The sequence below is a fragment of the Gymnoscopelus microlampas genome (assembly GCF_963454915.1).
Source record: "Gymnoscopelus microlampas genome assembly, chromosome: 20".
In the NCBI taxonomy this organism is placed as follows: domain Eukaryota; kingdom Metazoa; phylum Chordata; class Actinopteri; order Myctophiformes; family Myctophidae; genus Gymnoscopelus; species Gymnoscopelus microlampas.
The window spans coordinates 7014828-7036410 of NC_139957.1; the positions used below are offsets into that span (position 1 = coordinate 7014828).

The 21583-nt window shown below is 41.3% G+C and overlaps 3 protein-coding genes across 5 annotated transcripts in view; 2 read left to right on the forward strand and 1 right to left on the reverse strand.

Annotated features, from left to right (window-relative positions):
* Window positions 1–21583, forward strand: part of LOC311035573 (phospholipid-transporting ATPase IA-like) — a 212174-nt gene that overhangs the window by 116063 nt on the left and 74528 nt on the right. The window lies entirely within an intron of this gene.
* Window positions 505–6205, forward strand: mtres1 (mitochondrial transcription rescue factor 1). The gene is made up of 5 exons (XM_084044805.1): window positions 505–646; window positions 3125–3320; window positions 3405–3674; window positions 4855–4927; window positions 5072–6205. The coding sequence occupies exons 1-5, from the start codon at window positions 637–639 to the stop codon at window positions 5252–5254; spliced, it is 732 nt and encodes a 243-aa protein (XP_083900931.1). The 5' UTR covers window positions 505–636; the 3' UTR covers window positions 5255–6205.
* Window positions 7054–14774, reverse strand: bend3 (BEN domain containing 3). 2 transcript variants are annotated; one of them, XM_084044740.1, is made up of 4 exons: window positions 14581–14774; window positions 12756–12810; window positions 12175–12356; window positions 7054–10687 (listed from the first exon to the last, which is right to left on the reverse strand). In XM_084044740.1, the coding sequence occupies exons 2-4, from the start codon at window positions 12805–12807 to the stop codon at window positions 8480–8482; spliced, it is 2442 nt and encodes an 813-aa protein (XP_083900866.1). In that variant the 5' UTR covers window positions 12808–12810; window positions 14581–14774; the 3' UTR covers window positions 7054–8479. The 2 variants fall into 2 exon arrangements, with proteins under 2 accessions (XP_083900866.1, XP_083900867.1); XM_084044741.1 differs by lacking the exon at window positions 12756–12810.

Sequence of the window (21583 nt, forward strand, 5' to 3'; positions counted from 1 at the left end):
AATTCTTCTTGTATGACAGTGCCCCCCCCCCCCCCCCCCCCCCACAATAATCATATTTGAACTGCCGCCCCCCCCCCCCCCCCCCACACACACACACACACACACACACACACTCTGACAAGCACTTGTAGGAGTGGATGTAGGAGTTGCATTACATTACATTTTTGTTTGACTCGGTTCCACAGATAAAAAATGTGAAAATAGTTGTGAGCTTGTAGATCGTCTATTTTCAAAATGTTTGCCTCTTTCTTATATTGTTTGACAATTTGGCCAATGTTTGACCAGTATTTATAGCATAGTTTGTTGGTTAATTTTGATGCAGTAATGGCCATTTTTCTTTACTTTCTTTCTTTATTCATTTTTTATTCTTAATTAGGTATTTTCACAATTTCACAATATTATTTGGCAATTGTGGCGTAATCCCACTCCAGGACGGCAGGTGGCAGCACACATGGCCTTGCATACTAATGCCAGACGAGGAGATCAACATCCTCCATGAGAAACACAGCCAGCAGCAAGAAGCAGCACAAGGTTATTATTATTATTCCATCACCATTCAGAGGGTTCAAACATCATAAATGCACTGAGAGGAGCTTCACAACGTGCCTTTCACCTCCAGATACAACTGTTAATGATATGGTCATCGGTAAGTAGTCTAAAAGCTCAGTTCTACACAAAACTACAGTGTGAATTGTATTATCTGTGTGGAGTTGTGAACTTAATAAGAGACAAACGTTTAATTTCTCATGTGTGGAAATCTGTTAAGAGACACCTTAGCTGGCTTTTAGACAGTGGTGGAAAAAATACTCAATTTCTTACTTCAGTAAAAGTATCAATACACTATTGTAGAAATATTCTGTTACAAGTGCAAGTTCGGTATTAAAAATGTACTAGAGTAAAAGTACAAAAGCATTGGCATCAAAATGTACATAAAGTACCAAAAGTAAAAGTACTCATTATGCAGAATGTCCCATTTCACAAGTTTTAAAATGTACAAAAATCTTTTAAAAATAGCAGATCTACAAGCTCACACTATTTTCAAGTGGACAAAATGTGTGTATATATATATATATATATATACTGAAGTGGTTAATGTATGTTTTGTAATAATAATCAAAATCTACAAAGTAACTAGTAACTCAAGTTTTCCAATAATTGTAGTGGAGTAAAAGTATAATATTTGCCTCTGAGATGTAGTAGGAGTAGAAGTAAAAAGTATTGAAAATTGGAAATACTCCACTAAAGTAAAAGCTAGCTTCCATACTTCCTTTCAAGCAGTTAATATTCAGTGAACACAATAAAGGTTAAGTTACTGTATCTTTTATGGCATACTGTACTCTGGCACAGCATTTTGTTTTTATTCAAACTAAGCTGTTATTTCATTGGTATATTACCACCCAACTCTCTCTCTTTCTCTCTCTCTCTCACACACACACACACACACACACACACACACACAAGTCAAACCAGGCTGCATTCTACTCAATTGCTACAGTTGCTTCTGGGGATTCTACAAACGTCTTCTAAATTCCTACAGTTTTTTGAAAACAATTACTTAAATTGCTTTAATATCAGTGGTCTTCAAACTTTTTTCATGTCAAAGTCGCCCATCATGGTCGCGGTCCCCCATCTCAAAATATGTTGTTCCAGGGACCCCCAGAAGCAAAGATTTGAGTTACAAATGTCTGCATAAAAATATATATATATTCAAAGATTTGCAAACATTTTCACGATTTAAAAAAAATAGCAGATCTACAAGCTCATAGAGCGGCACTCGGTGCCGCACTATGAGCTTGTATATCTGCAATTATAGCAAAATAAATCTAAAATGACACAGATGTGTTCCCGGTCTTAATGGGTTAAAATACAACAGGTGAACTTTGAACATTGGTTAACTCATTGAACACCTTGGCAGTAGAATCCTCTGCCCCGCCCACACCCCTCCTTTCTCTTTAATTATACCTCATGATGCTACTGACCAGGGGGAGGCAGTATAGTGACCAGGATTACTACATGTTTTTGTGAGGGTATTAACTACCCTAGGAGACACGGGGAGAACATGCAAACTCCACACAGAGTAGGCCCTTGCCTTGATACATTCTAATTGCCCTCTATAACTCAAATGTTTAATTTAAAACACCTTAAATATTTTATTTATTTTATAAATAGGTCATCTTTTACTCAAAGGGGACAAAGTCCATCGCAAGTTGATGATGTCATTCGTCCATGTGTGGTCGAGCCCTATGGAATGTTATTAGCATGTCTTAATAAAAAACTACTTCCTACGGTTAATATGAGCATCAAAACAATATTTTAAATGTTTTTTTATTAGCACAGGCATTCTATACATTCCATGGGGCTGGACCACACACGGACAAATGACATCAGCAATTTGCGACAGCCAAGCATTGTCCCTCTTCAGTAAAAAATATTTAAGGTGTTTTCAATTTTTGTGGGCAATTTTGCAAGGGATAATTGACGGGTCGCCGATCATTATTGAGAAATAAATCCCTTCAGGGTGATTAGGCATGATAGGCATAAAGGGATTTATTTCTCAATAATGACCGGCGACACGTCAATTATCACGCTTATTACACGGCTATTTAATAAATAAATTAATAAATTGACCCAGAAGTAACAGCAAAACAAAGTATTTCTTTGCCTACGGCAATGAAAGTATTGCTCTTGGCGGAACACTTCGGCCTCGGAAAACAAGGAAGTGTTGATCAAATAGAATCCATTTTCGGTTATTGCATCGTCTATTTCTCGCATCTTGAGAGCAATGTTTAGGTGTAAATGACATTGTGTGTTTGTTAGCATGGCTGTCATGTGGGATACAGCATAAAATCAAGCAGCGCAGGTTGATATGAGCAGGTGGTCTGAGCCTTTGATTAGACAGCCCTCTGTTATAGAGCTCATCGGTCATTATCAAGAAATAACACGCCGCTGAATTCAGCAATTGACCAATCAGAATCAAGCATTCAACCAAGCTGTGTAATATAATGTATTAAAGCATATTTGGCTTATTAGCCAGGGATCCTTTTAACAAGCTTGTTAATTAAGTATTCAATTCAATCAATAAGAAAAACAATTTATGTGACTATGCGTCCATGTGTGTTTCTAGTCACAGGGTGGAACTCCTCCAGCATGCAGAACTTTGTGGTCCAGGCTTTGACGCTGAGGCAGTTAGGAAGACTGAGCCCCCGCCACCTGCTGACCCCTGGCTACGGGGGGCTGCGGCACACGGCATGGTGTCCCCGGACCATACACACACGGCAGCTCTGGGGCTCGTCGCCGTTCCTCGCATCGGGCGCTCACAGGTACGGCTGTCACGATTAAAAAATGTAAGATTAATTGTCATACAAATACCGTAATTGCGATTAACGATTTAAGTGTTGCTGTAGTCACAGGCCTGCTGTCCGCAGCAGAGACTGCATGCGGAGCTGGTGTGTCCAGCAGCTGCGCTTCAAAAGCAACAAGAAGAAAGGTTCCGCGAAAGCGACACGGGAGGCAGAGGACAGCGAGGACGAACGGGGCGGAGACGACAGCGACTACGAAGACGAGGCTGAAGAAGATGACCCCGGTCTACCGAAAGACTACAAGGACCTGGAGAAACACGTCCAGTCGTTCCGCTTCGACCTCATCATGAAGGCAGGCCTGGACATGGCACGCAAGTGAGTGAGTGCATGGCAGTGGCACGCGCACACACACACACACACACACACACACACACACACACACACACACACACACACACACACACACATACACACACATACACACACACACACACACACACACACACACACACACACACACACACACACACACACACACACACACACACACACACACACACACACACACACACACACACATACACACACACACACACGTTTTCACAGTGTACTGTATGTTGACATCATTGTACAGTACCTAGTTCTCAAACATGTTCATGTCAAGGACCCTCAAATTCATTTCGTTGCTGTAGGGCAGAAACCTCTCATCTCCATATTCTAACTTTTTGTGTTATTTGGTTATTTTTTGTGTTAACACTTTTTGTGTTATGAACGCCCTACTTGATCATACTTACAGTTTTGGCAACCCGATCGCCATAGGAAACGTTCTCATTGAACGTTTTTCAACGTTTCTCAAAATCCGTGCATAGACTACTGGAAAACCACAAATTCCGTGCATAGCCGCCTCGCATCTCCCCCATTGTGACTAAACCATTTCGGAGGCGCGCAGTCTCAAGGGAATTGTCGCCGTGTGAAGGACCACCAAGCGAGCTAAAGCGAGCGAGTTGCCGTCCTGAACATTGCGACATTCCCTTGAGCCTACTCAGCGCCGTTTGAGTTACGTACCGATGGGCACAGAATCGTAAATTTTGTTGTGGGGACTGCTCTACTTCCTGGTTTTTCCGGGTTGCGAGTGGTTACGCCCACCGTGGGACTCCCCGTACATATGCACGGAATTTGGGGGTTTCTAGGCGACTATGCACGGAATGACGTGCACAAATCCGTGCAATGTATACTAATTCTCTGGCGATCAGGCTGGTTTTGGACATATGAGGTTTCCACCTGACGGAGACGATATGTATTATGTACCCTCACCCTTTTGAAAAGATTTTGCGCCAGGGACCCCTCACAAGACAAGATTAGATTTTCTTACAAATAGAAGATCTACAAGCTCACGACACATTGTGAGCTTGCAGATCGGCTTTTTTCGAGCAGCTGAATAATAAAGTGAGGCTTTAGTTGTTCAAGCTGTCCCCCTCAAGGACCCTTGGGGCTTTCCCCACTTTGGGAATCACCGACCCAGAGAGACTAACCATGTTTGTTTTGTCTGATACAGTAAAATTGAAGATGCCTTCTATAGCAACAAGCTGAGGCTAAATGGACAAAAACTCATCAAGAAGAGTAAATCGGTGAGTTTTGTTTGATGACTGTATTTGTATGGAAACCTCCTTTCTACAAAATACTATGATTTATTTGTTGTAATCCATGCAGTCGCCAGCACGCAGTTAGTTAAAGTCTGACTTTATTTATGGCAACTAATGTTTTTCATGCAGGTGAAAGTTGGGGACACTTTGGACCTTGTACTGGCAGAAAACCATGACACCAACACTGTTACTCTGATGAGGGTCGTCCTCAAGAAGGTATTAGGTGAAACCAACGATGGAGACAAGTTCAAAGTTGCTTTGAGGCGCTGGAAACATATAGAATTGTCCAAGAAGGACGCCTTCAAGTCGTGAATTTGCATGGACTATAATACCAGTGCCAGAGAAAGGGACAAAAAGTTAATGGAAAATTAATGCCATGAAATCATGGTGGCGAATCGTCTCCAAACACCTTGGATCTAATATGGAAGGAATTATATAGTGCAATGGTTATGTAATGATGGACCAGTTTTGGGGATTTGTTTTTAAAGCACTTAAGCCCTACAGTATATAGCGGAAATAAACTATCTACAAGCTCACAATGTGTTGCATATAAACACATTGTGACTTGTAGATCGGCTATTTTCGCTATTGAAAAAATATGTGTTATATATATATATTTGAAAATGTGACATTTTTTGAATAAATTGCACCTGTAATGGCATGCCCAAAATAGGAACACCTATTTTGAAAGTGGTTTAGATGGCAATGTTTTACTCATTATTGCTAAAACATTGACATTTGGCAGTGGGTTGGGGCAAGGACTGTGAACTTCATTCCCTCTGGATGTGATGTTTACCTTTTCATGTTGAATGGGATTGCAGGGATAGTCCAATAAACATGCACTGAGCAGTTTGAAAGTTCAAAATGTTGTCTTCTTGGGCTTTCCGTGTCAACGGTTGAATCTGACCTTTGGTGTTTGTTTACCCACAGCCATCTACAGTATACTGATACTGTCAACAATATGGTTGCTGTCGCGCAGAAACCTTGTCCACTCCATATTTAAACTTTTTATGTGTTTTCGTAAATTAATGCCCTTCTACTTTGTCATATATGACGGTGTCACAAAAAGGAGCAAAAGTAGCCATCTATAAGCTACAAAATGCATCCATGTGACGCGTTGTGAGCTTGTAGAGAGAGCTATTTTTGCAAATGTTTTAAGTTATAGTGAAATTGGTTATAGATATTGGTATATAATATCCGTGGCTTGTATATAATATTAAGTATTAACAAGAGCTTGCGACTTAATAACTACATTGGATCCATTGGAACAGATTATTTTTTCATTTCTTGAAAAGTTACCAGTTTTGGACATACAAGGTTTCCACCTGACAGCGACGATTATGTAAGTTACATTTGGGTTAGACCGAGAGTTAAATAGCTCTATGTTGTGATACTAATCATAGAGTGTTTGTTCAGTAACAGGAGTCTCCCTGGCTCTCCAGCTCTCTCAAGTAGACCAAATTTATTTTCAGGTCAGGATGCCAATTTCATCCAATCAGGAGAGAGAACTCCTGATTGGATACACGATAAACAATTGAAATTGGAAGTGATGACACAAAGAAGTGAGCAGACAAAATTGGAACTGGTCCACTATCAAATTTAAGCTGATAAATGGGTACTCTCTCCTGATAGGATGAGATTGGCGACCCAACTGAACATTTCTGTTTATTAAAGAGCTGGAGATCCCTGTTACTGGACAAACAAACACTCTAAATCAGCTTTATTTGTACACACTGATGGGTCTTTTAAGACAATCGTTTTCATGTGAAGGACCCGCAAATTTATATTTATTTGGCCGTAGCCCCCCATCTCAGAATGTTTTGCCAGGGACCGCCAGAAGAGAAGATTTATGTGCAAAAATTCGTAATACTTTCAAGATAAAAATAATTGATGTTTAAGCTCACAGCGCATCACTTTGTGCCGCGCTGTGAGCTTGTGAGCTTGTTTTTGAATAGCCAACATATAAAATATGGATAAAGTAGTTAACACATTTAGCTGGGGATCCCCTGGACCCCCCCCAAGGACACCTGGGGGTCCCCGGATCCCACTTTGAGAACCTCTGCCTTAAGACACTGTATTATAAAAGCTTCCACCATATGTTGCATTTATAAATGTGATTTTATTAGAAATAGGTTAACATGATCCATTGTCATGGTTAAATTGTTTTTCATATAATATAAACTTCTATAAGAAGGTATAACATAAGCACATTGTTATTGAAACAGTGGTGGCACAATGCTACGTCAGTTAATGCAATGGAAAGATCAGTTTCGTTCTATCCATATATGTTCGCTGTGTGATCTATGTTATTAGCTAACATTGTTATTGTCTTTAAGGCTACAACAGTTAACACGGTATGTTAGATAAGCTAAACGTGACGGTTTTGGCATATAAATAAAAGCTTTTTTATTAACTCTTTCCAACAATAATAAGACTAAACTACAACATCTACTGCTGTAGTCATAGTGTAAAGTATGACCAAAAAATAGTACTTGATGAAAACCCATAACTGCTTGGCTTCACCCTACATAGGACAAGTTCGTAAAAGTCTAACTTTTAACTTCAGCTTATGTACTGTGCAATTTATTTTCATGAAAACAAAAAAAAAGTGTTGATTAACCCATTAAGACCGGGAACGCATCTGTGTGTCATTTTTAGATTTCTTTGGCTATTCAAAAATAGCAGATATACAAGCTCATAGTTTGTGGCAAAATTTGTGGCAAAATCTTGGATTATATATATATTTTTAAAGAGAACATTTGTTAAATATTTCGTTCCAGGAACCCCCAGAAGCAAAGATTTGAGTTACAAATGTCCGCCAAAAAAAAGAAAAAAAATCTAATATTTGCACAAATATATTTCTTTTAACTTTTTTTCATGATTTAAAAAAAATAGCAGATCTGCAAGCTCATAGTGCGGCACTCTGTGCCGTGCTATGAGCTTGTATATTTGCTATTTTTGAACAGCCCAACGAAATCTAAAAATGACACACATATGCGTTCCTGGTCTTAAAGAGTTAACAGCAAAAATAGTTTCACTAGGACAGGGGTCTTCAACGTTTTTCAGGCCAAGGACCCCTTAGCTGAGAGAGAGATGAAGCATGGACCCCCGCTAGATAGTGTATAAAATTGTGTTGTAGATTACACGTTTTCATAGATTTCATAGATAGCTTCATAGACTTGTTTGACAGCACTGTCATCAGTGTTGTGTAAATTAAAGTTTTTTGTTTATTTCAGACATTTAACCACATAACCCCTCAATACTTAGTAAACTTGACCTTTGGCTCTGTACTTGGTCTGCTCTTTTCCCCTCTACACCAAACCACTTTGCCAAAAATAGCAGATCTACAAGCTCACAGAGCTTGTCTATCTGCTATGTTTGGCTAAAGTTCTCCTCAGAATAGGGATGCGAGGGTTGAAGTGGTTAATGTAAAAAAAACGAATCCTTTCACATAAAGATTTAGCGACCCCCCCCCCTGTAGTAAATCTGAGGACCCGCCTAGGAGTCCCGGACCCCCTGTTGTTGAAGACCCCTGCACTAGGACACAGTGCTTGATCTCTTGGCTTTCTTCAGTATGTCGCATTTCTTGCGATTGGGGCGCCGGCAGCGCTCGTCGATACTCGGCACACATTCGTAGTGCCACACCTCCTCCATCTTATCCACGGGATACACCGCCTCCACGTAGTGGCGGATCAGCCTGAGGCGCACGGGGTCGAGCTGCTTCTTGTTGCAGGCCCCCGAGTGGTTGTACTGAAGCCGCAGGTTCTCCTGGGTGAAGAGCTCGGGGAACAGCCGCACCAACAAGCGGGCCGCGAAATTCCCAACGGAGAGGCTCTGCTGGACTATCTCCCGCACCTCAGCGTCTGAGAGCATGTAGACGGACGGGACGGGGAAATCCGGCACGGTCACCTTAAGTTCCTCGAGAGGGATTTTGCAAAAGTCTTTGCTGCTTTTCTCGGGGGGTAGAGAGGGGATATCCGGGTCCTCTCGCAGGCTAGTGTCCGGATTGAGGTGGCTCACCTGGCAGACAAAGTCCCCGGCGTCTGGCTCCGACTCTTGACTATAGACTTTGCGTTGCTGCTGATACGACCGCCTCTGTTCCGTGTCGCGTCTTCTGCAGCGCTCGTCGAGTTTGCCCACAAATTCCAACATCCACACTCTGTCGTTCTTGGCCCGTGCGTACAGTAACTGCACGTAGTGGCGGATCAGGTTCACGCGAACGGGATCGAGCTGCTTCTTCCCCAGGGAACCGCTACAGTTGTAGTGCTTCCGTGTGTTCTCTTGGGTAAAGAGCTCGGGGAACATCAGCACCAACAGGCGAGAGGCAAAGTTCCCGATGGACAAGCTACAGTCATAGTTGCTCTTCAGCTGTTCCCTGGACAGGAGATATTCCTGAGGAACACTGAAGTCTGGTGGAGGGATCTCCAGATTGTCAAAATCCACCGGCGCAAGCAGAGACTTTTTGGCCCTCCGACCGGGCCTGTCATAGTCACACAGGTCAGTAACCTTGATCATAGAAACGTCTTCAGGGTGGCTGGCCGGGTCATAGCCCTCATCGTTGATATTGTCAGGTTCACTCCCATTGCCGTTACTATGAGGTCCCTCGAGTGCATCTTCCATACGCTGAATGCAGACCTGGAGCCAGCTATCCTCTGGCACGTCGGGAAAATTTGCTTCCATATACTTCTTTATTATTTCCATCCTGTCCGAGTCCAAAATCAGCTGCCCTACACTACTAAAACCGCCTTCTGGCATTTTCCCCTCTTCAAAAACCTCAGGGAAAAGACGGTGCAGGAGGAAAATCACAAAGTCCTCCGGGGAGGAGAACTCGTCCAGGTCCTCCGTGACCTGCGCGTCGAAGGTAAGGTCAGGCACAGCCAGGCTGTTCTGCTGTCCGTCCACGGAGAGCTGGTCCTCTTGCTCGGGCTTTATCGCAACACAAGGGGTCGCCTGTTTCCTGCAGAGCCGCGCGCCCTCCATGTCCCTCTGGGCCCAAAAGCGATTAAAGAAGTCATTTATCTGCATGAGGCATTCCTCCTGCCAGACGCTGTGGTTCCTAACCAAGGGGAAGCACACTTCCACGTAGTTACGGATCAGCTGCAGATGCAGAGAGTCCAGCGTTCTCTTGCTGGCCACGCAGCCGTGTGTGCACTCCTTGGCTTTGAACAGCTCCGGGAAGAGGTGCACCAGCAAGCGACAGCCCAGCTCCCCGGCGTTGGAGGTCTGCTCCATCAGCTGACCGAGCTCGTCGCTCGTCAACAGGTACTCCGGGGGCGGCTGGAACTCCGTCGCCATCTCCGTCGGCTTGATCTGCTTCTTGATCCGCAGGACTTCGAGCGACAGCAGGTCCACCTTGCTGTGCAGCTGCGTCATGCTGGAGTTCAGCGTGTTGAGGATGAAGAACATCTTCTCGATCAGCGGATAAAGGCCGGAGGAGGAGTCTGTCGGCGAATCTTGGCCCGGCGTCCCCATGGTGGGAAACGCCTCCAAGAGGCCATTTTCCCCGCTGTTGAGGAGCTTGGGCGAGAGGATGCCGCTGGAGGTGAGTCGCTGCCCTGTCCCCAGACCGGCTTGCTGCTCCATGCTGGGCGTGACCTTCTTCTCCGTGATCCTGTGCGAGATGCTGAACAGAGGCTTTCGGTAGGACGCTCTGGATCTCTCTGGGCCGCAGTCGTTCACGTCTCCGCTCGTGGTCAGGCATAAAGGCTCATGTCGGCTGCTCTCCTCTACCAACTGCTGGAAGGTCTAGACGGGGGCAATGACATATGCATTGTGGTTGATCAAAGAAGGGTCATACATTTAACACCATTAAGACCTGAGGCCGATTCTACAAATGCCTTCTAAATCAGTATTTCTCAAACTTTCAACATTTTTCTAAAAAGATTCAAAAAATAGCATATGTACAAGCTCGCAGAGCTGCACGAAGCTTGTAGATCTGCTATTTTTGAATAGCCAACGCAAAAACCTAAAATGACACAGATGCTTTCCTGGTTTTAATGGGCTAAATATATGTAATGTAATCATAGACTAAACTGTCAAGAAAAGAATAGTGGAAGTGCAAGTGGTCAGAGTAATACTTTTTATTGTATTTTTGTATACATCTACTTGGATAGTTAAAGGACGACTTCACCACTTTTCAACATATCTTCATATAATAGGTCCTCACTAATGCTCATGATAAAATGGTACCATTTTTTTCTAATCAGTCTGTGTCTCAGAGGAGGGCTGTAGACAGTTCAGAAACCCGTCTACCAGTGACATCATCGATGGGGAATCCAAGCTAATAGAAACTGCAGGCTTTGTATTCCTGGAAAGTTGCGATGCAATAATAGATCCCATTATTCTCGCCTTAATAAAAATCGGAATAATTTAAAAAAAATCTTTTTGGAAAACAAAATCCTGCCTAACGATGATGTCACTGGTAGACGGGTTTCTGGACTGTCCACAGCCCTCCTATCAGACACAGACCAAGTAGAAAAAAATGGTATCATTTTATCATGAGCATTAGTGAGGACCTATTATATGAAGATATGTTGAAAAGTGGTGAAGTCGTCCTTTAAGACCAGATTTCAACTGTCATGTATTTTGTTAACATTAAAGAAAGAGGAGTTTTGCACTTAGAACAACAATATCAGTTTACTTGTCTTTAAACTCCCATTGTACAGTGTGCCTTTACAGATCACAACAAAATGTTTTTTGGCCATCCGGCCTTCATCAGTGTGAGGCTGGATGGCCAAAATAAAAAACGTTTCGTTGTGATCTGTAAACCCATAAAACGGAAGATTAAAGACAAGTAACCCGATCGTTTACTGAGTGCGACCTCTTCTCTCTTTAATGTTAATGGTTTACTAGGACAACGCACCAGATTGTCAGAGCACAGTGGAAAGAATACAAGAACGTTCGCCCCAAAACACGCTCACCCTAACCCTAACCTCGAAACAGTCGCCACCAGGTAATCCTAAACGTAACCTCAGTAAAACTATGCCTAAACCTAATCTTATTTCTAAACGTAGCCTCAGTAAAACTATACCTAAACCTAAACCTAACCTTATTCCTAAACTTAACCTCAGTAAAACTATGCCTAAACCTAACCTTATTCCTAACCTTAACCTCAGTAAAACGAATACAAGAACACAAGAACCGCTGGGGGCGAACAGTCCACGGAAAAATTGGGGGAGAGTGTGTTTTGGGGCAAGCGTTCCGGTTACCGGTGGAAACAGAGATGTGTTTACCTGGTCTGAGACTTTGACTCTCTTGGTGCTGGTGGACTGGTTAGTGTCGGAGCCCATCTCTGCAGATGTCCGTTTACCAGCCTCTGTGACACATGGAGATCCTCCATCGAGTTCCACGACTGGCTCACCGACGGCAAGGTCCGTCTTCTCCTCCTTGATGTCTGGGATGATGAGTATTTCCTCTGTAAATAGCAAAGCATGAGTTATCGGTGTGTTACTTTTGATTATGTTAATAACAAAGATACTAAACAGTATACTTAGTTTGACAGTACGGAATGTGTTGATGACACTTTTTGGTCTTATTCTCATCCTCCTCAGTGTCTGTTTATGCAGTGAATCAATCCTCACATAAAGATGCATGGCAAGAAAGGTGAGGTAATAAATGTAGTATTGCAATTATATTACAGTATATATCTTTTTTATAACCAGTCAGTGGTTGTATTTCCTATTACATTACAGTATACTTGTAGGCTTCAACAAACACAGAGCTCTTACATTCTGTATTAAAATCATTCCATTATTATAAATATCATTATTCAAATTTCAAATCCAGGTGATAAATACTCATTTGAAAGGCTTGCCTTTTTCGAGCATCGCTCCGTCTCGATTTTCCCCATACTCACAGGAATTCATATCCTACAATTAGAAACATTTCAAGTCATTAGAATGAATTACATTTGTGTGTCACTAATGTAAGATCAGGTCAACATGTCACCCATGTAAATGCAACATAGGTATGTAAATTAATTGTAAACTAAACAAAATTGACAGTTTGTCAAGGTCGGCAGCTAGTTAATTTCTTATATATCCACAAATGTTGTACCAAAAGGGGACATAACATGCTATATTGGGACAAGATACAATTAATGCCATATCCTTTTTTTTATTGACATAATGTCTAGACCAATGGCTCTCCGGGGAACCCCAGGGGTCCTTGAGGGGGTTCCAAGGGGTACACAGCTAAATGACTTCAAAAATGATTACAGTAAGTATTTTGATCAGAGTTTCACTGTTAATTACATAATAATAATAATAATAATAATAATGTTTATTGTCCCCAAGGGGAAAATTGTCTTCACAAGGAATTCTGGATCAATGACAGACCATATCACCCCGACTGTGGAATGCCCTCTCTGACCACCTGAGAGCACCACAGTCTGTTCATTCTTTTAACAAAACATTTCTTGACCTACACTACATATAGGCTTTATTTATGCCCTCATGTTTTTAATGTTTTGTTTCTGTTTCTTAGATCTTTTATAGTGGTATGATGTTTTTTATGCAAATGCTTATTATAGAACTTTGAGATTTACCCAAATGTAAAGTGCATTAAATGAAATCCATTATTAGTATTTATTATTATTACCAGACCAAATCATGTCAGTAATAATGTTGAGGTCGTCCCAGAGATAACAAAAAAAAACTAAAAACGAGGTGGTCCGTGGGCTAATGCTTATCAAATTGGGGGTGACAGGGTCCCTTAACATTGAAAAGGATGATAATAATCACTGATCTAGATAGCCTAAAAGCTAGACATGGGCTACCACAAACAAACTAAATAAGATATGCCTGTAAATGAATGGCATCTCTTGTGTTGGCATTATTTCTCTTAAAAACAATAGTTGTGATTGATTCAAATATATGTCACGTCTCTCCTGAAGAAGAAGACTTGTTTTGAGGATGTTATGCAGAGAGAGTTGTGTGGCTCTCTTCTTGTGCTGTTCTCTCCCTCAGGTCACAGAGAGAGAGAGAGAGAGAGAGAGAGAGAGAGAGAGAGAGAGAGAGAGAAGGCTAAACAAAGTCACTAACTGCTGCATATCACTGCTATCAGCCTGTTATTCACTTTCATTTACTGTATTGCTTGTTATTCATTATTAACTTGTTGTATCTGTATTATGTAATGTTATGACATGTTATATGTTATGCTTTGGCCATGCATTACATAGTTTATCATGCCAATAGAGCATTTTGAAATTGAAATTGAGAGAGGGAAAAAAAGAACAGATTTACAAGCTTACAACGCGTCGCTAAGCGACGCGTTGTAAGCTTGTAGATCTGTTCTTTTTTTTACTTCCTCATTCTTGAGCGTAGAGAGAGAGAGAGAGAGAGAGAGAGAGAGCCCCACGAACCAAAACACAACGAGGAGAAAAAAATAAACAAACAAACAAACAAACAGCTGTGCGAATATAGCGACGACACTTTCATAAAAACACGCGTTGGAAAGTCTCACAAAACAGCCAACGGCCCCCTAATAATAACGTTTAGATACAACAACAAAAAAGAATAGAATAACAAACACATTTTTTAGTGCGTGTTAATGACGCGGTAGGTTTGCGTGGACGGGAGGGCTTATTCTTTTTTTTTTTAAATGTGTTTTTATTTGCGTTTTGCGGTTCGAAGCCTCACCTTCTCACGACTCCGTCCGAGCCCTGCGCGTCAGTCTGGTGACGGGGGAGGCGGTAGACATGTTGTCTGCAGGTAGAATACTGTCCTGGAGGGGCTTTATTTATTATTACACAGATATAACAGTTTGTTGTTGCTGTCTCTCTCGCTCTCTCTGACTCTGTGTGTCTGTGTGTGTGTGTGTGTGTGTGTGTGTGTGTGTGTGTGTGTGGTGTGTTTTTTTCCTCGGCTGTGGCTTCTCGCGTGACGTGACGGTGCTGCGCGCGCCTGCTGTGTCACTTCCTTCCTCGCCTTCCTTCCTTCCTTCCGCACAGCTGTGTGCGTGGAGTGGAGCGGAGCCGTGGACTGGACTACTGGACAGTTACACTGTACTCACTCACTGACACTGTAGAATACAACTCTCGTAGACGTATTTATGATTCTGACGTTTTCAATCTGCAAGAGTTGTAGGGTTCACGCCCCATGGACATAGGGACTTTCAGCACTATACCCCGTAGACACTCCAAACATGTACACATTGAAAATAAAGGTTCTTACCCCCACGCCCCAAAATGTTAAGTCTCGCTACGGGGTAGTAGTTTAATGTAATAATCCATATATTTCAATAAAGAAGTGTTTTAATGCCGTCTGTGGCCGAACGACATTTTTTCACCCTCGTTTACCTCCTGTTTACATTGAGTGTAATTCCGGGTTTCACCAGATGGGGCGCGTCACTACCCTCCATTGGGAACTTCCGACAGAATCGGCCACAGACGGCATTAAAACACTTCTTTATTGAAAGATATGGATTATTACATTAAACTACTACCCCGTAACGAGAGTTAACATTTGGGGCGTGGTGGCAAGCACCTTTATTGTCAATTTGTACATGTTTGGAGTGTCTACGGGGTATAGTGCTGAAAGTCCTTGTGTCCATGGGGGGTGAACCCTACAACTCTCGTAGATTGAAAACGTCAGAATCATAAATACTCACTCCTGGAGAGTGTATGGAGAGACAGGGACTGACTTGGTGGAAAAAGTACTCAAATGTTGTAAGTAAAAGTATCAATACTGCAATGTAGAAATACTCTGTCCGGAATTCAACATTTACTTGAGTAAAAGTACAAAAGTATTGGCATAAAAATATACTTTAAAGTGGCAAAAGTTAAAGTATTCATTATGCATATTGGCATATTGTTTTCAAATGTATAAAAATCGTTTGAAAATAGCATCATAGATCGGCTATTGTCAAATGGCTGAAATGTATAGGCTGAAGTGGTTCATGTATGTTTTGTAATAATCTAAATCTACTAAGTAACTAGTAGTAACTACATTTTTCAAATAAATGTAGTGGCGTAAAAGTACAATATTTTCCTCTGAGATGTAGTAGAGTAGAAGTAAAAGTACTGCAAATTGGAAATACTCCAGTAAAGTAAAAAAAAAAGACCTCAAACTTGTACATAAGTACAGTACTTGAGTAAATGTACTTAGTTACTTTACACCACTGTGTGGGTCAACAAATCAAAGTATTAAAGTTGTGTGATTTAGCCTACATACAGGGTGTAATTCAACAAATAATCATGGTTTACATTCATGGATTAAAACAAATAGATTCAATGGACCTTGAGTATTTTTATTTTATTTTATTATTTTACATTTAGTGGGCAATAAAGTTGTCTTTATCTTTAATTAGACAAAGAAATTAGATGTTTCTAGTCATTTATTTTTTTATTTTGTGTCTCTAGAGACTAAAGTTAAATGTTTTTATTTATTTTCTATATCACATTCTTTCACTGAAATCCCATTGATAACTATATGGACCAACCCTGGTTGTTACAATGGATACAGGATAGGTGGACACTAGGGACATCTGGGCACCTCGATAAAAATTGGCTATTTTGTCCAAAATGTAAAAAAAAAAAAAAAAAGGTCTTAAGTGATGTAAAGTATACATGATGTGAACATGCACAATACATCATTATCAGACTTAATGTTATCCTTTAACTTATGTTGATGCCCCCAAATTACTGGATAATAAAAAGACACATTGTGTATGTGAACATACACAATGTGTCAATGTGAATCTGGCTGTTTCACCTTTATCTAACCTTTCAATAAAGAACATGCAGCGACATGCATACAGGGCTTATAACCAGAAGGTTGCTGGTTCAAATCCAACAAGGAATTTTTTTGAACTTTTACCTGACTCCTGCACCTTTATCTAATCTTTTAGTGAAGAACACGCAAGTGAACAAAGTCAGTAAGAATCACTGTGGTGCAGTGGTTAAGATACAGGGCTTACAACCGGAAGGTTCCCAGTTCAAATCCAACGTAGTCATTTTTCCAACTTTTACCTGGCTCTTGCACCTTCAAATCCCACACATGCTGATTTGCCATTTCCAGGATTTGATTTCCAGGATTTGAGTCTTGAGTCCCAAGACTCAAGACCCAAAAGAGTCTTGAGTCGAACAAATTACTCCCGCGGAGACGTCAAATTTCTCTTTTGGGCCTTAAGTCCCAAGACTCAAGGCCCAAAAGAGAAATTTGATGTCTCCGTGGGAGTAATTGGTTCGACTCAAGACCCAAAAGAAGGTGAACTGACTGTAATGATTCAAAATGTCATATATAGAATAGAAACCCCATTCAAACTTTAAAATGTTCATCCTAATATGGACATGTTTGCCTGAAAAGTGATCTTTGAAATGTTTCATTGTTTTAGAATAGTACTCCTTTAAAAGTTCAGAGATTTATAATGGAGGTCGATGGAAGATTATGGGACCTCAAAATAATACTTTCACCTCGAAACTCCATTCACAGTTCAAAAATTCCACCTTACTGTGGGCATGCATCCTTGAGATGTTTTACTTTGAAATGATTTGTAGTTTATGAAATATTTAACTTTAAGCGCCCAATGCATTGTTAAAGGCAATGGACATTTAAAGGGGGAAAAGTACAAACTTTGGCTTTTACCTTTATCTAATCTTTCATTGAAGACCACGCAAGTGAACAGATTGAGTAAGAACCACTGTGGTGCAGTGGTTTAGATACAGGGCTTGCAACCAGAAGGTTCCCGGTTCAAATTCAACCAGGACATTTCCCAACTTTTATCTGACTCTTGTGGTCTGTATCTAATCTGTCAGTGAACAGCCTGCAAGAGACCAGAGAAACTATGAACCATGGTGGAGCAGTGGATAGGATACAGGCCTTGCACACAGAAGGTTCTGAGTTCAAAACCAACTAGGACATCTTTCCAACTTTTACCTGACTCTTGCACCTTTATCTAATCTTTCACTGAAGAATGTGCAAGAGTCCTAAAAAAGTATTAACCATGGTGGAGCAGTGGTTAAGATACAGGCCTTGCACACAAATGGTCCTGAGTTCAAAACCAGCAAGGACATCTTTCCAACTTTTACCTTTATCTAATCTTTTAGTGAATACCACGCAAGGTTAACAGAATAATAAGAACCTCTGTGGTGCAGTGGCTTAGATACAGGGCTTGCAACCAGAAGGTTCCCAGTTCATGTCTGAGTAAAAGAAAGTGTGACAAGTAACCATCCCCGGTCTCCTCTAAATCAGTGGTTCCCAAACTGGGGGTCGGGACCCCAAATTATTTTGGGGGGGTCCCCAGACGATTAGCTTAATGCCCAACATTGTTTTCTCACTCAACAGTAAACAAACCAACATACAGTAGGCCTATAAGTGTATACACGGTATCTGCACATTTCTAAAGTCACAATTTAATGACTTAAGATCTTTTTAATAGGCTAACAAATATGTAAGAAAGAGGCAAACATTGTGAAAATATGTGTAACCGGGTCAAACTAAATGCAATGCCTGCAATGCCTACAATTCCAAGCGCTTGTCAGGGCGGGGGGTCCCAAGTTCAAATATGATTATTATGGGGGGGTCACAACACTGAAACGTTTGTGAACCCTTGCCCTAAATAATGCTTGCACCCACATGGCAGCATGACCTACTCACATTTGTGGAATTATTTTTATATTGTTTGATTTACATAGTGGTTCTCTTCTTCTCTCAAACCTTTTCATGCCAAGTACCCCCAAATTAAGATGTATCATAACATGAGATGACATCTATCAGACGGGGGCCAATCTGAAAATGCTTTGTGCCAGGGAGTGGCACAGAACATTATACAAAACGTTATACAGAGGAATGTAGCCTATGTTTGAGGTTGAAGATGACACATTTAACAATCTTTACTACACGGCTTGGTTGAGTGCTTGATTCTGATTGGTCAGTCATTTAATTCATCGGTCTGTTCTTTTTTTAATAGGCCAATGAACCACTGAACTCATAACAGAAGCTCTAATCAAAGACTCAGTGCACCTGGTTTAATTGGCCCATCAATCTGCTGCGTTGCTTGATTTTTTCCTTTAGGCATCCAACATTTGCGGCCATGTAAACACAATATGTAATTAACTGCAGCTAAACAGTAGGCTTACACTTAGCCTTGGTTCAAGACTATCATGATTCGTATTGATATATGTATTTGATCGAGTCTTGACTTTTACTTTGGTATCTACAATAGTCTTGGCTATAGCACCCCCCAGTGCGTCCTGCACTTTCACCAGTAAAGCCCGGACTTCTCTGTACAAAATAAATATATAAGGTGATACCCGGTTGCCCCAAATGTTAACTCGCGTTTCGCAGTCTTTGTGCACTGTATTAAGCCATATCTTTCAATAGATATATGTTTTAATCCCGTTTTTGCCTGAACGCCATTTCCCCACGTCGTTTACTTCCAGATTACATTGAGTGTAATGTCGGCTTTCACTTGATGCGCCCCGTCACTACCACCTATTGAGGAATACAGGGAGTTTCCGACATAATCTGACACAGACGGGATTAAAACACTTCTTTATTGAAAAATATGGACTAATACAGTGCACAAAGACTCCGCAGCGCAAGCTAACATTTGGGGCAACCGGGTAAGCACCTTATATATTGTTTTTGTACACGTACGGAGAAGTACGGGCTTTACTGGTGAAAGTAAAGGACGCACTGGGGGGTGCTAGCCAAGACTATCGTAGATACGAAAGTAAAAGTCAGACTCGATCAAATACATGATAGTCTTCATCCAAGGCTAGCTTATACACTCAAGAATATCATGAAAACATTTGAAGCGAGAAATATACAATGCAGTAACAGAATATTGATTCACTTCCTGTTCTCTGAGCTGACCTGGCTTGCTGGACACACCTGGCATAAATGAATGGACTTCTTTGATCACCCTAAACCGTAAGCGATTAAATCCTTTTTGTTGTTACCTTAGGGTCCATTTATTAATTTATTTATTAGGCCATGTAGCCGTGTAATAAGCGGGATAATCAATGGGGAGCAGGTAATCCTTGAGAAGTAATACATAAACCCCTTCAGGGTAATATCTCCTCCACTTCGTGTTGGGTTTATTTCTCACCATAATGACCTGCTCAGTGTGGAGAAATCTGCCATGTTGGTTTCATGTAGGCCTAATTTGAGAAGTCATTTGATGTTTTAAATGAAAATGACAGAATGCACCTGAAAATGTGAATGTCAATGCTGAGAAAACCTCTGTTTTCTAAATAATCTTTGACAAATTATGTAAAAATGATTCAAAACATTGCAATAGAGGATTGTTTTACCACACATTTCATTATTTCACAGTTTTCCTGTATATTATCACAATCTTGTGAAAAAATACTGGTTATATTATACCAATGGACACCGCTTGACAATGTTGATTCTACAGTCAAATTCTACTCTTCACTGAAGAAAGTGACAACAAAATTATCAATAAACAAAAAATCAATTATGAAACCCATTTGATCAAAACAACAAAAACATAGTAAACTTGACTGCTCTCTGACTCTCGTCTAGAGAGTACACCATGGCAGAATATTTGACCACGGTGACTAATAAACTGAGAAAAAACGTAATGTTCAGACACAGAGTGCACAGCCTGGACATGGAGAAAGGCCGGCAAAACCTGGCTGCCCAGAGAGGACAGACTGTGCTCTCACTGAAGGAGTGGAGGAGACAGAGCTTCACTTCTCGACCACATATAAATAATGATATAAGAAAGATACAAGAAAAGAAAGTGGTTGCATTGAAGTGAACAATGCAGTATAAGTGAATACTGTGATTGCACGTGTTTGTGTGTGTGTCATAATGTGGGTTGGGGGGGCAGTTATGGTATCAGAAGTCCTATGGCCTGTGGATATAAACTGTGCTGGATCGAGACCTGATGTTCCTTTACCGTTTGCTGCCTAATCTCTCAAGACAGATTCAGCCCAGCAGCTGAATGCCGATGGGTTCCCAGATTGCCGTTTGCCAGACAGTAACAGAGTGAACAGTCCATTACTGGGGTGATTGGGATCCTTGATGCTCGTCTGGAACATCTTCCGTACCAGCCGGTGTCTCGCCACCTTTACAACAGAGCCTGACTTGACTGTATGCTGTGACTGGCTGAGGTCCTTGCAGATACCCAGAGGATGGGGACGTGTGCTCCCTGCAGACTGTGGTAGGTGCAATGTTTCTGCAGTTGACAACTGCTTGGGTCGGATTTGCAGCAGCAAATGTTTTTCATTTTATCATTTGAACTTAGAACTATGGCCTGCCCTCACATTCTCCCAGGTCTATCACATTTCTGACCACGCCACTGGACCCATGGCTATGCTACAGTATGCTGACAGTATACAAAATCAAGAGTGCAAACTTGTTGCCACACATCAAACCCTTAGACGCAATACACAAGAAGACAACAACAATTAGAGCAGAATGGTCATAAAGTCATAAATGCCTGAATTTAGAAATTCGCCACATGATGGCAGGTGGGATTGGGCTAAATAGGACTGTATTTTCATCTCCTGGTTTTGATTCTTGGCAAGTTGCACGTACAGTATGGTAATCTTTCAGAGATAGTACAATCTTTTTCTCTTCATTTATAGTGTGTGTGTAGTGATATGATGGGTCAGTTATTAACTTTCCCCTACTACCATTATATCTTATACTGTATCCCAACAGGTTT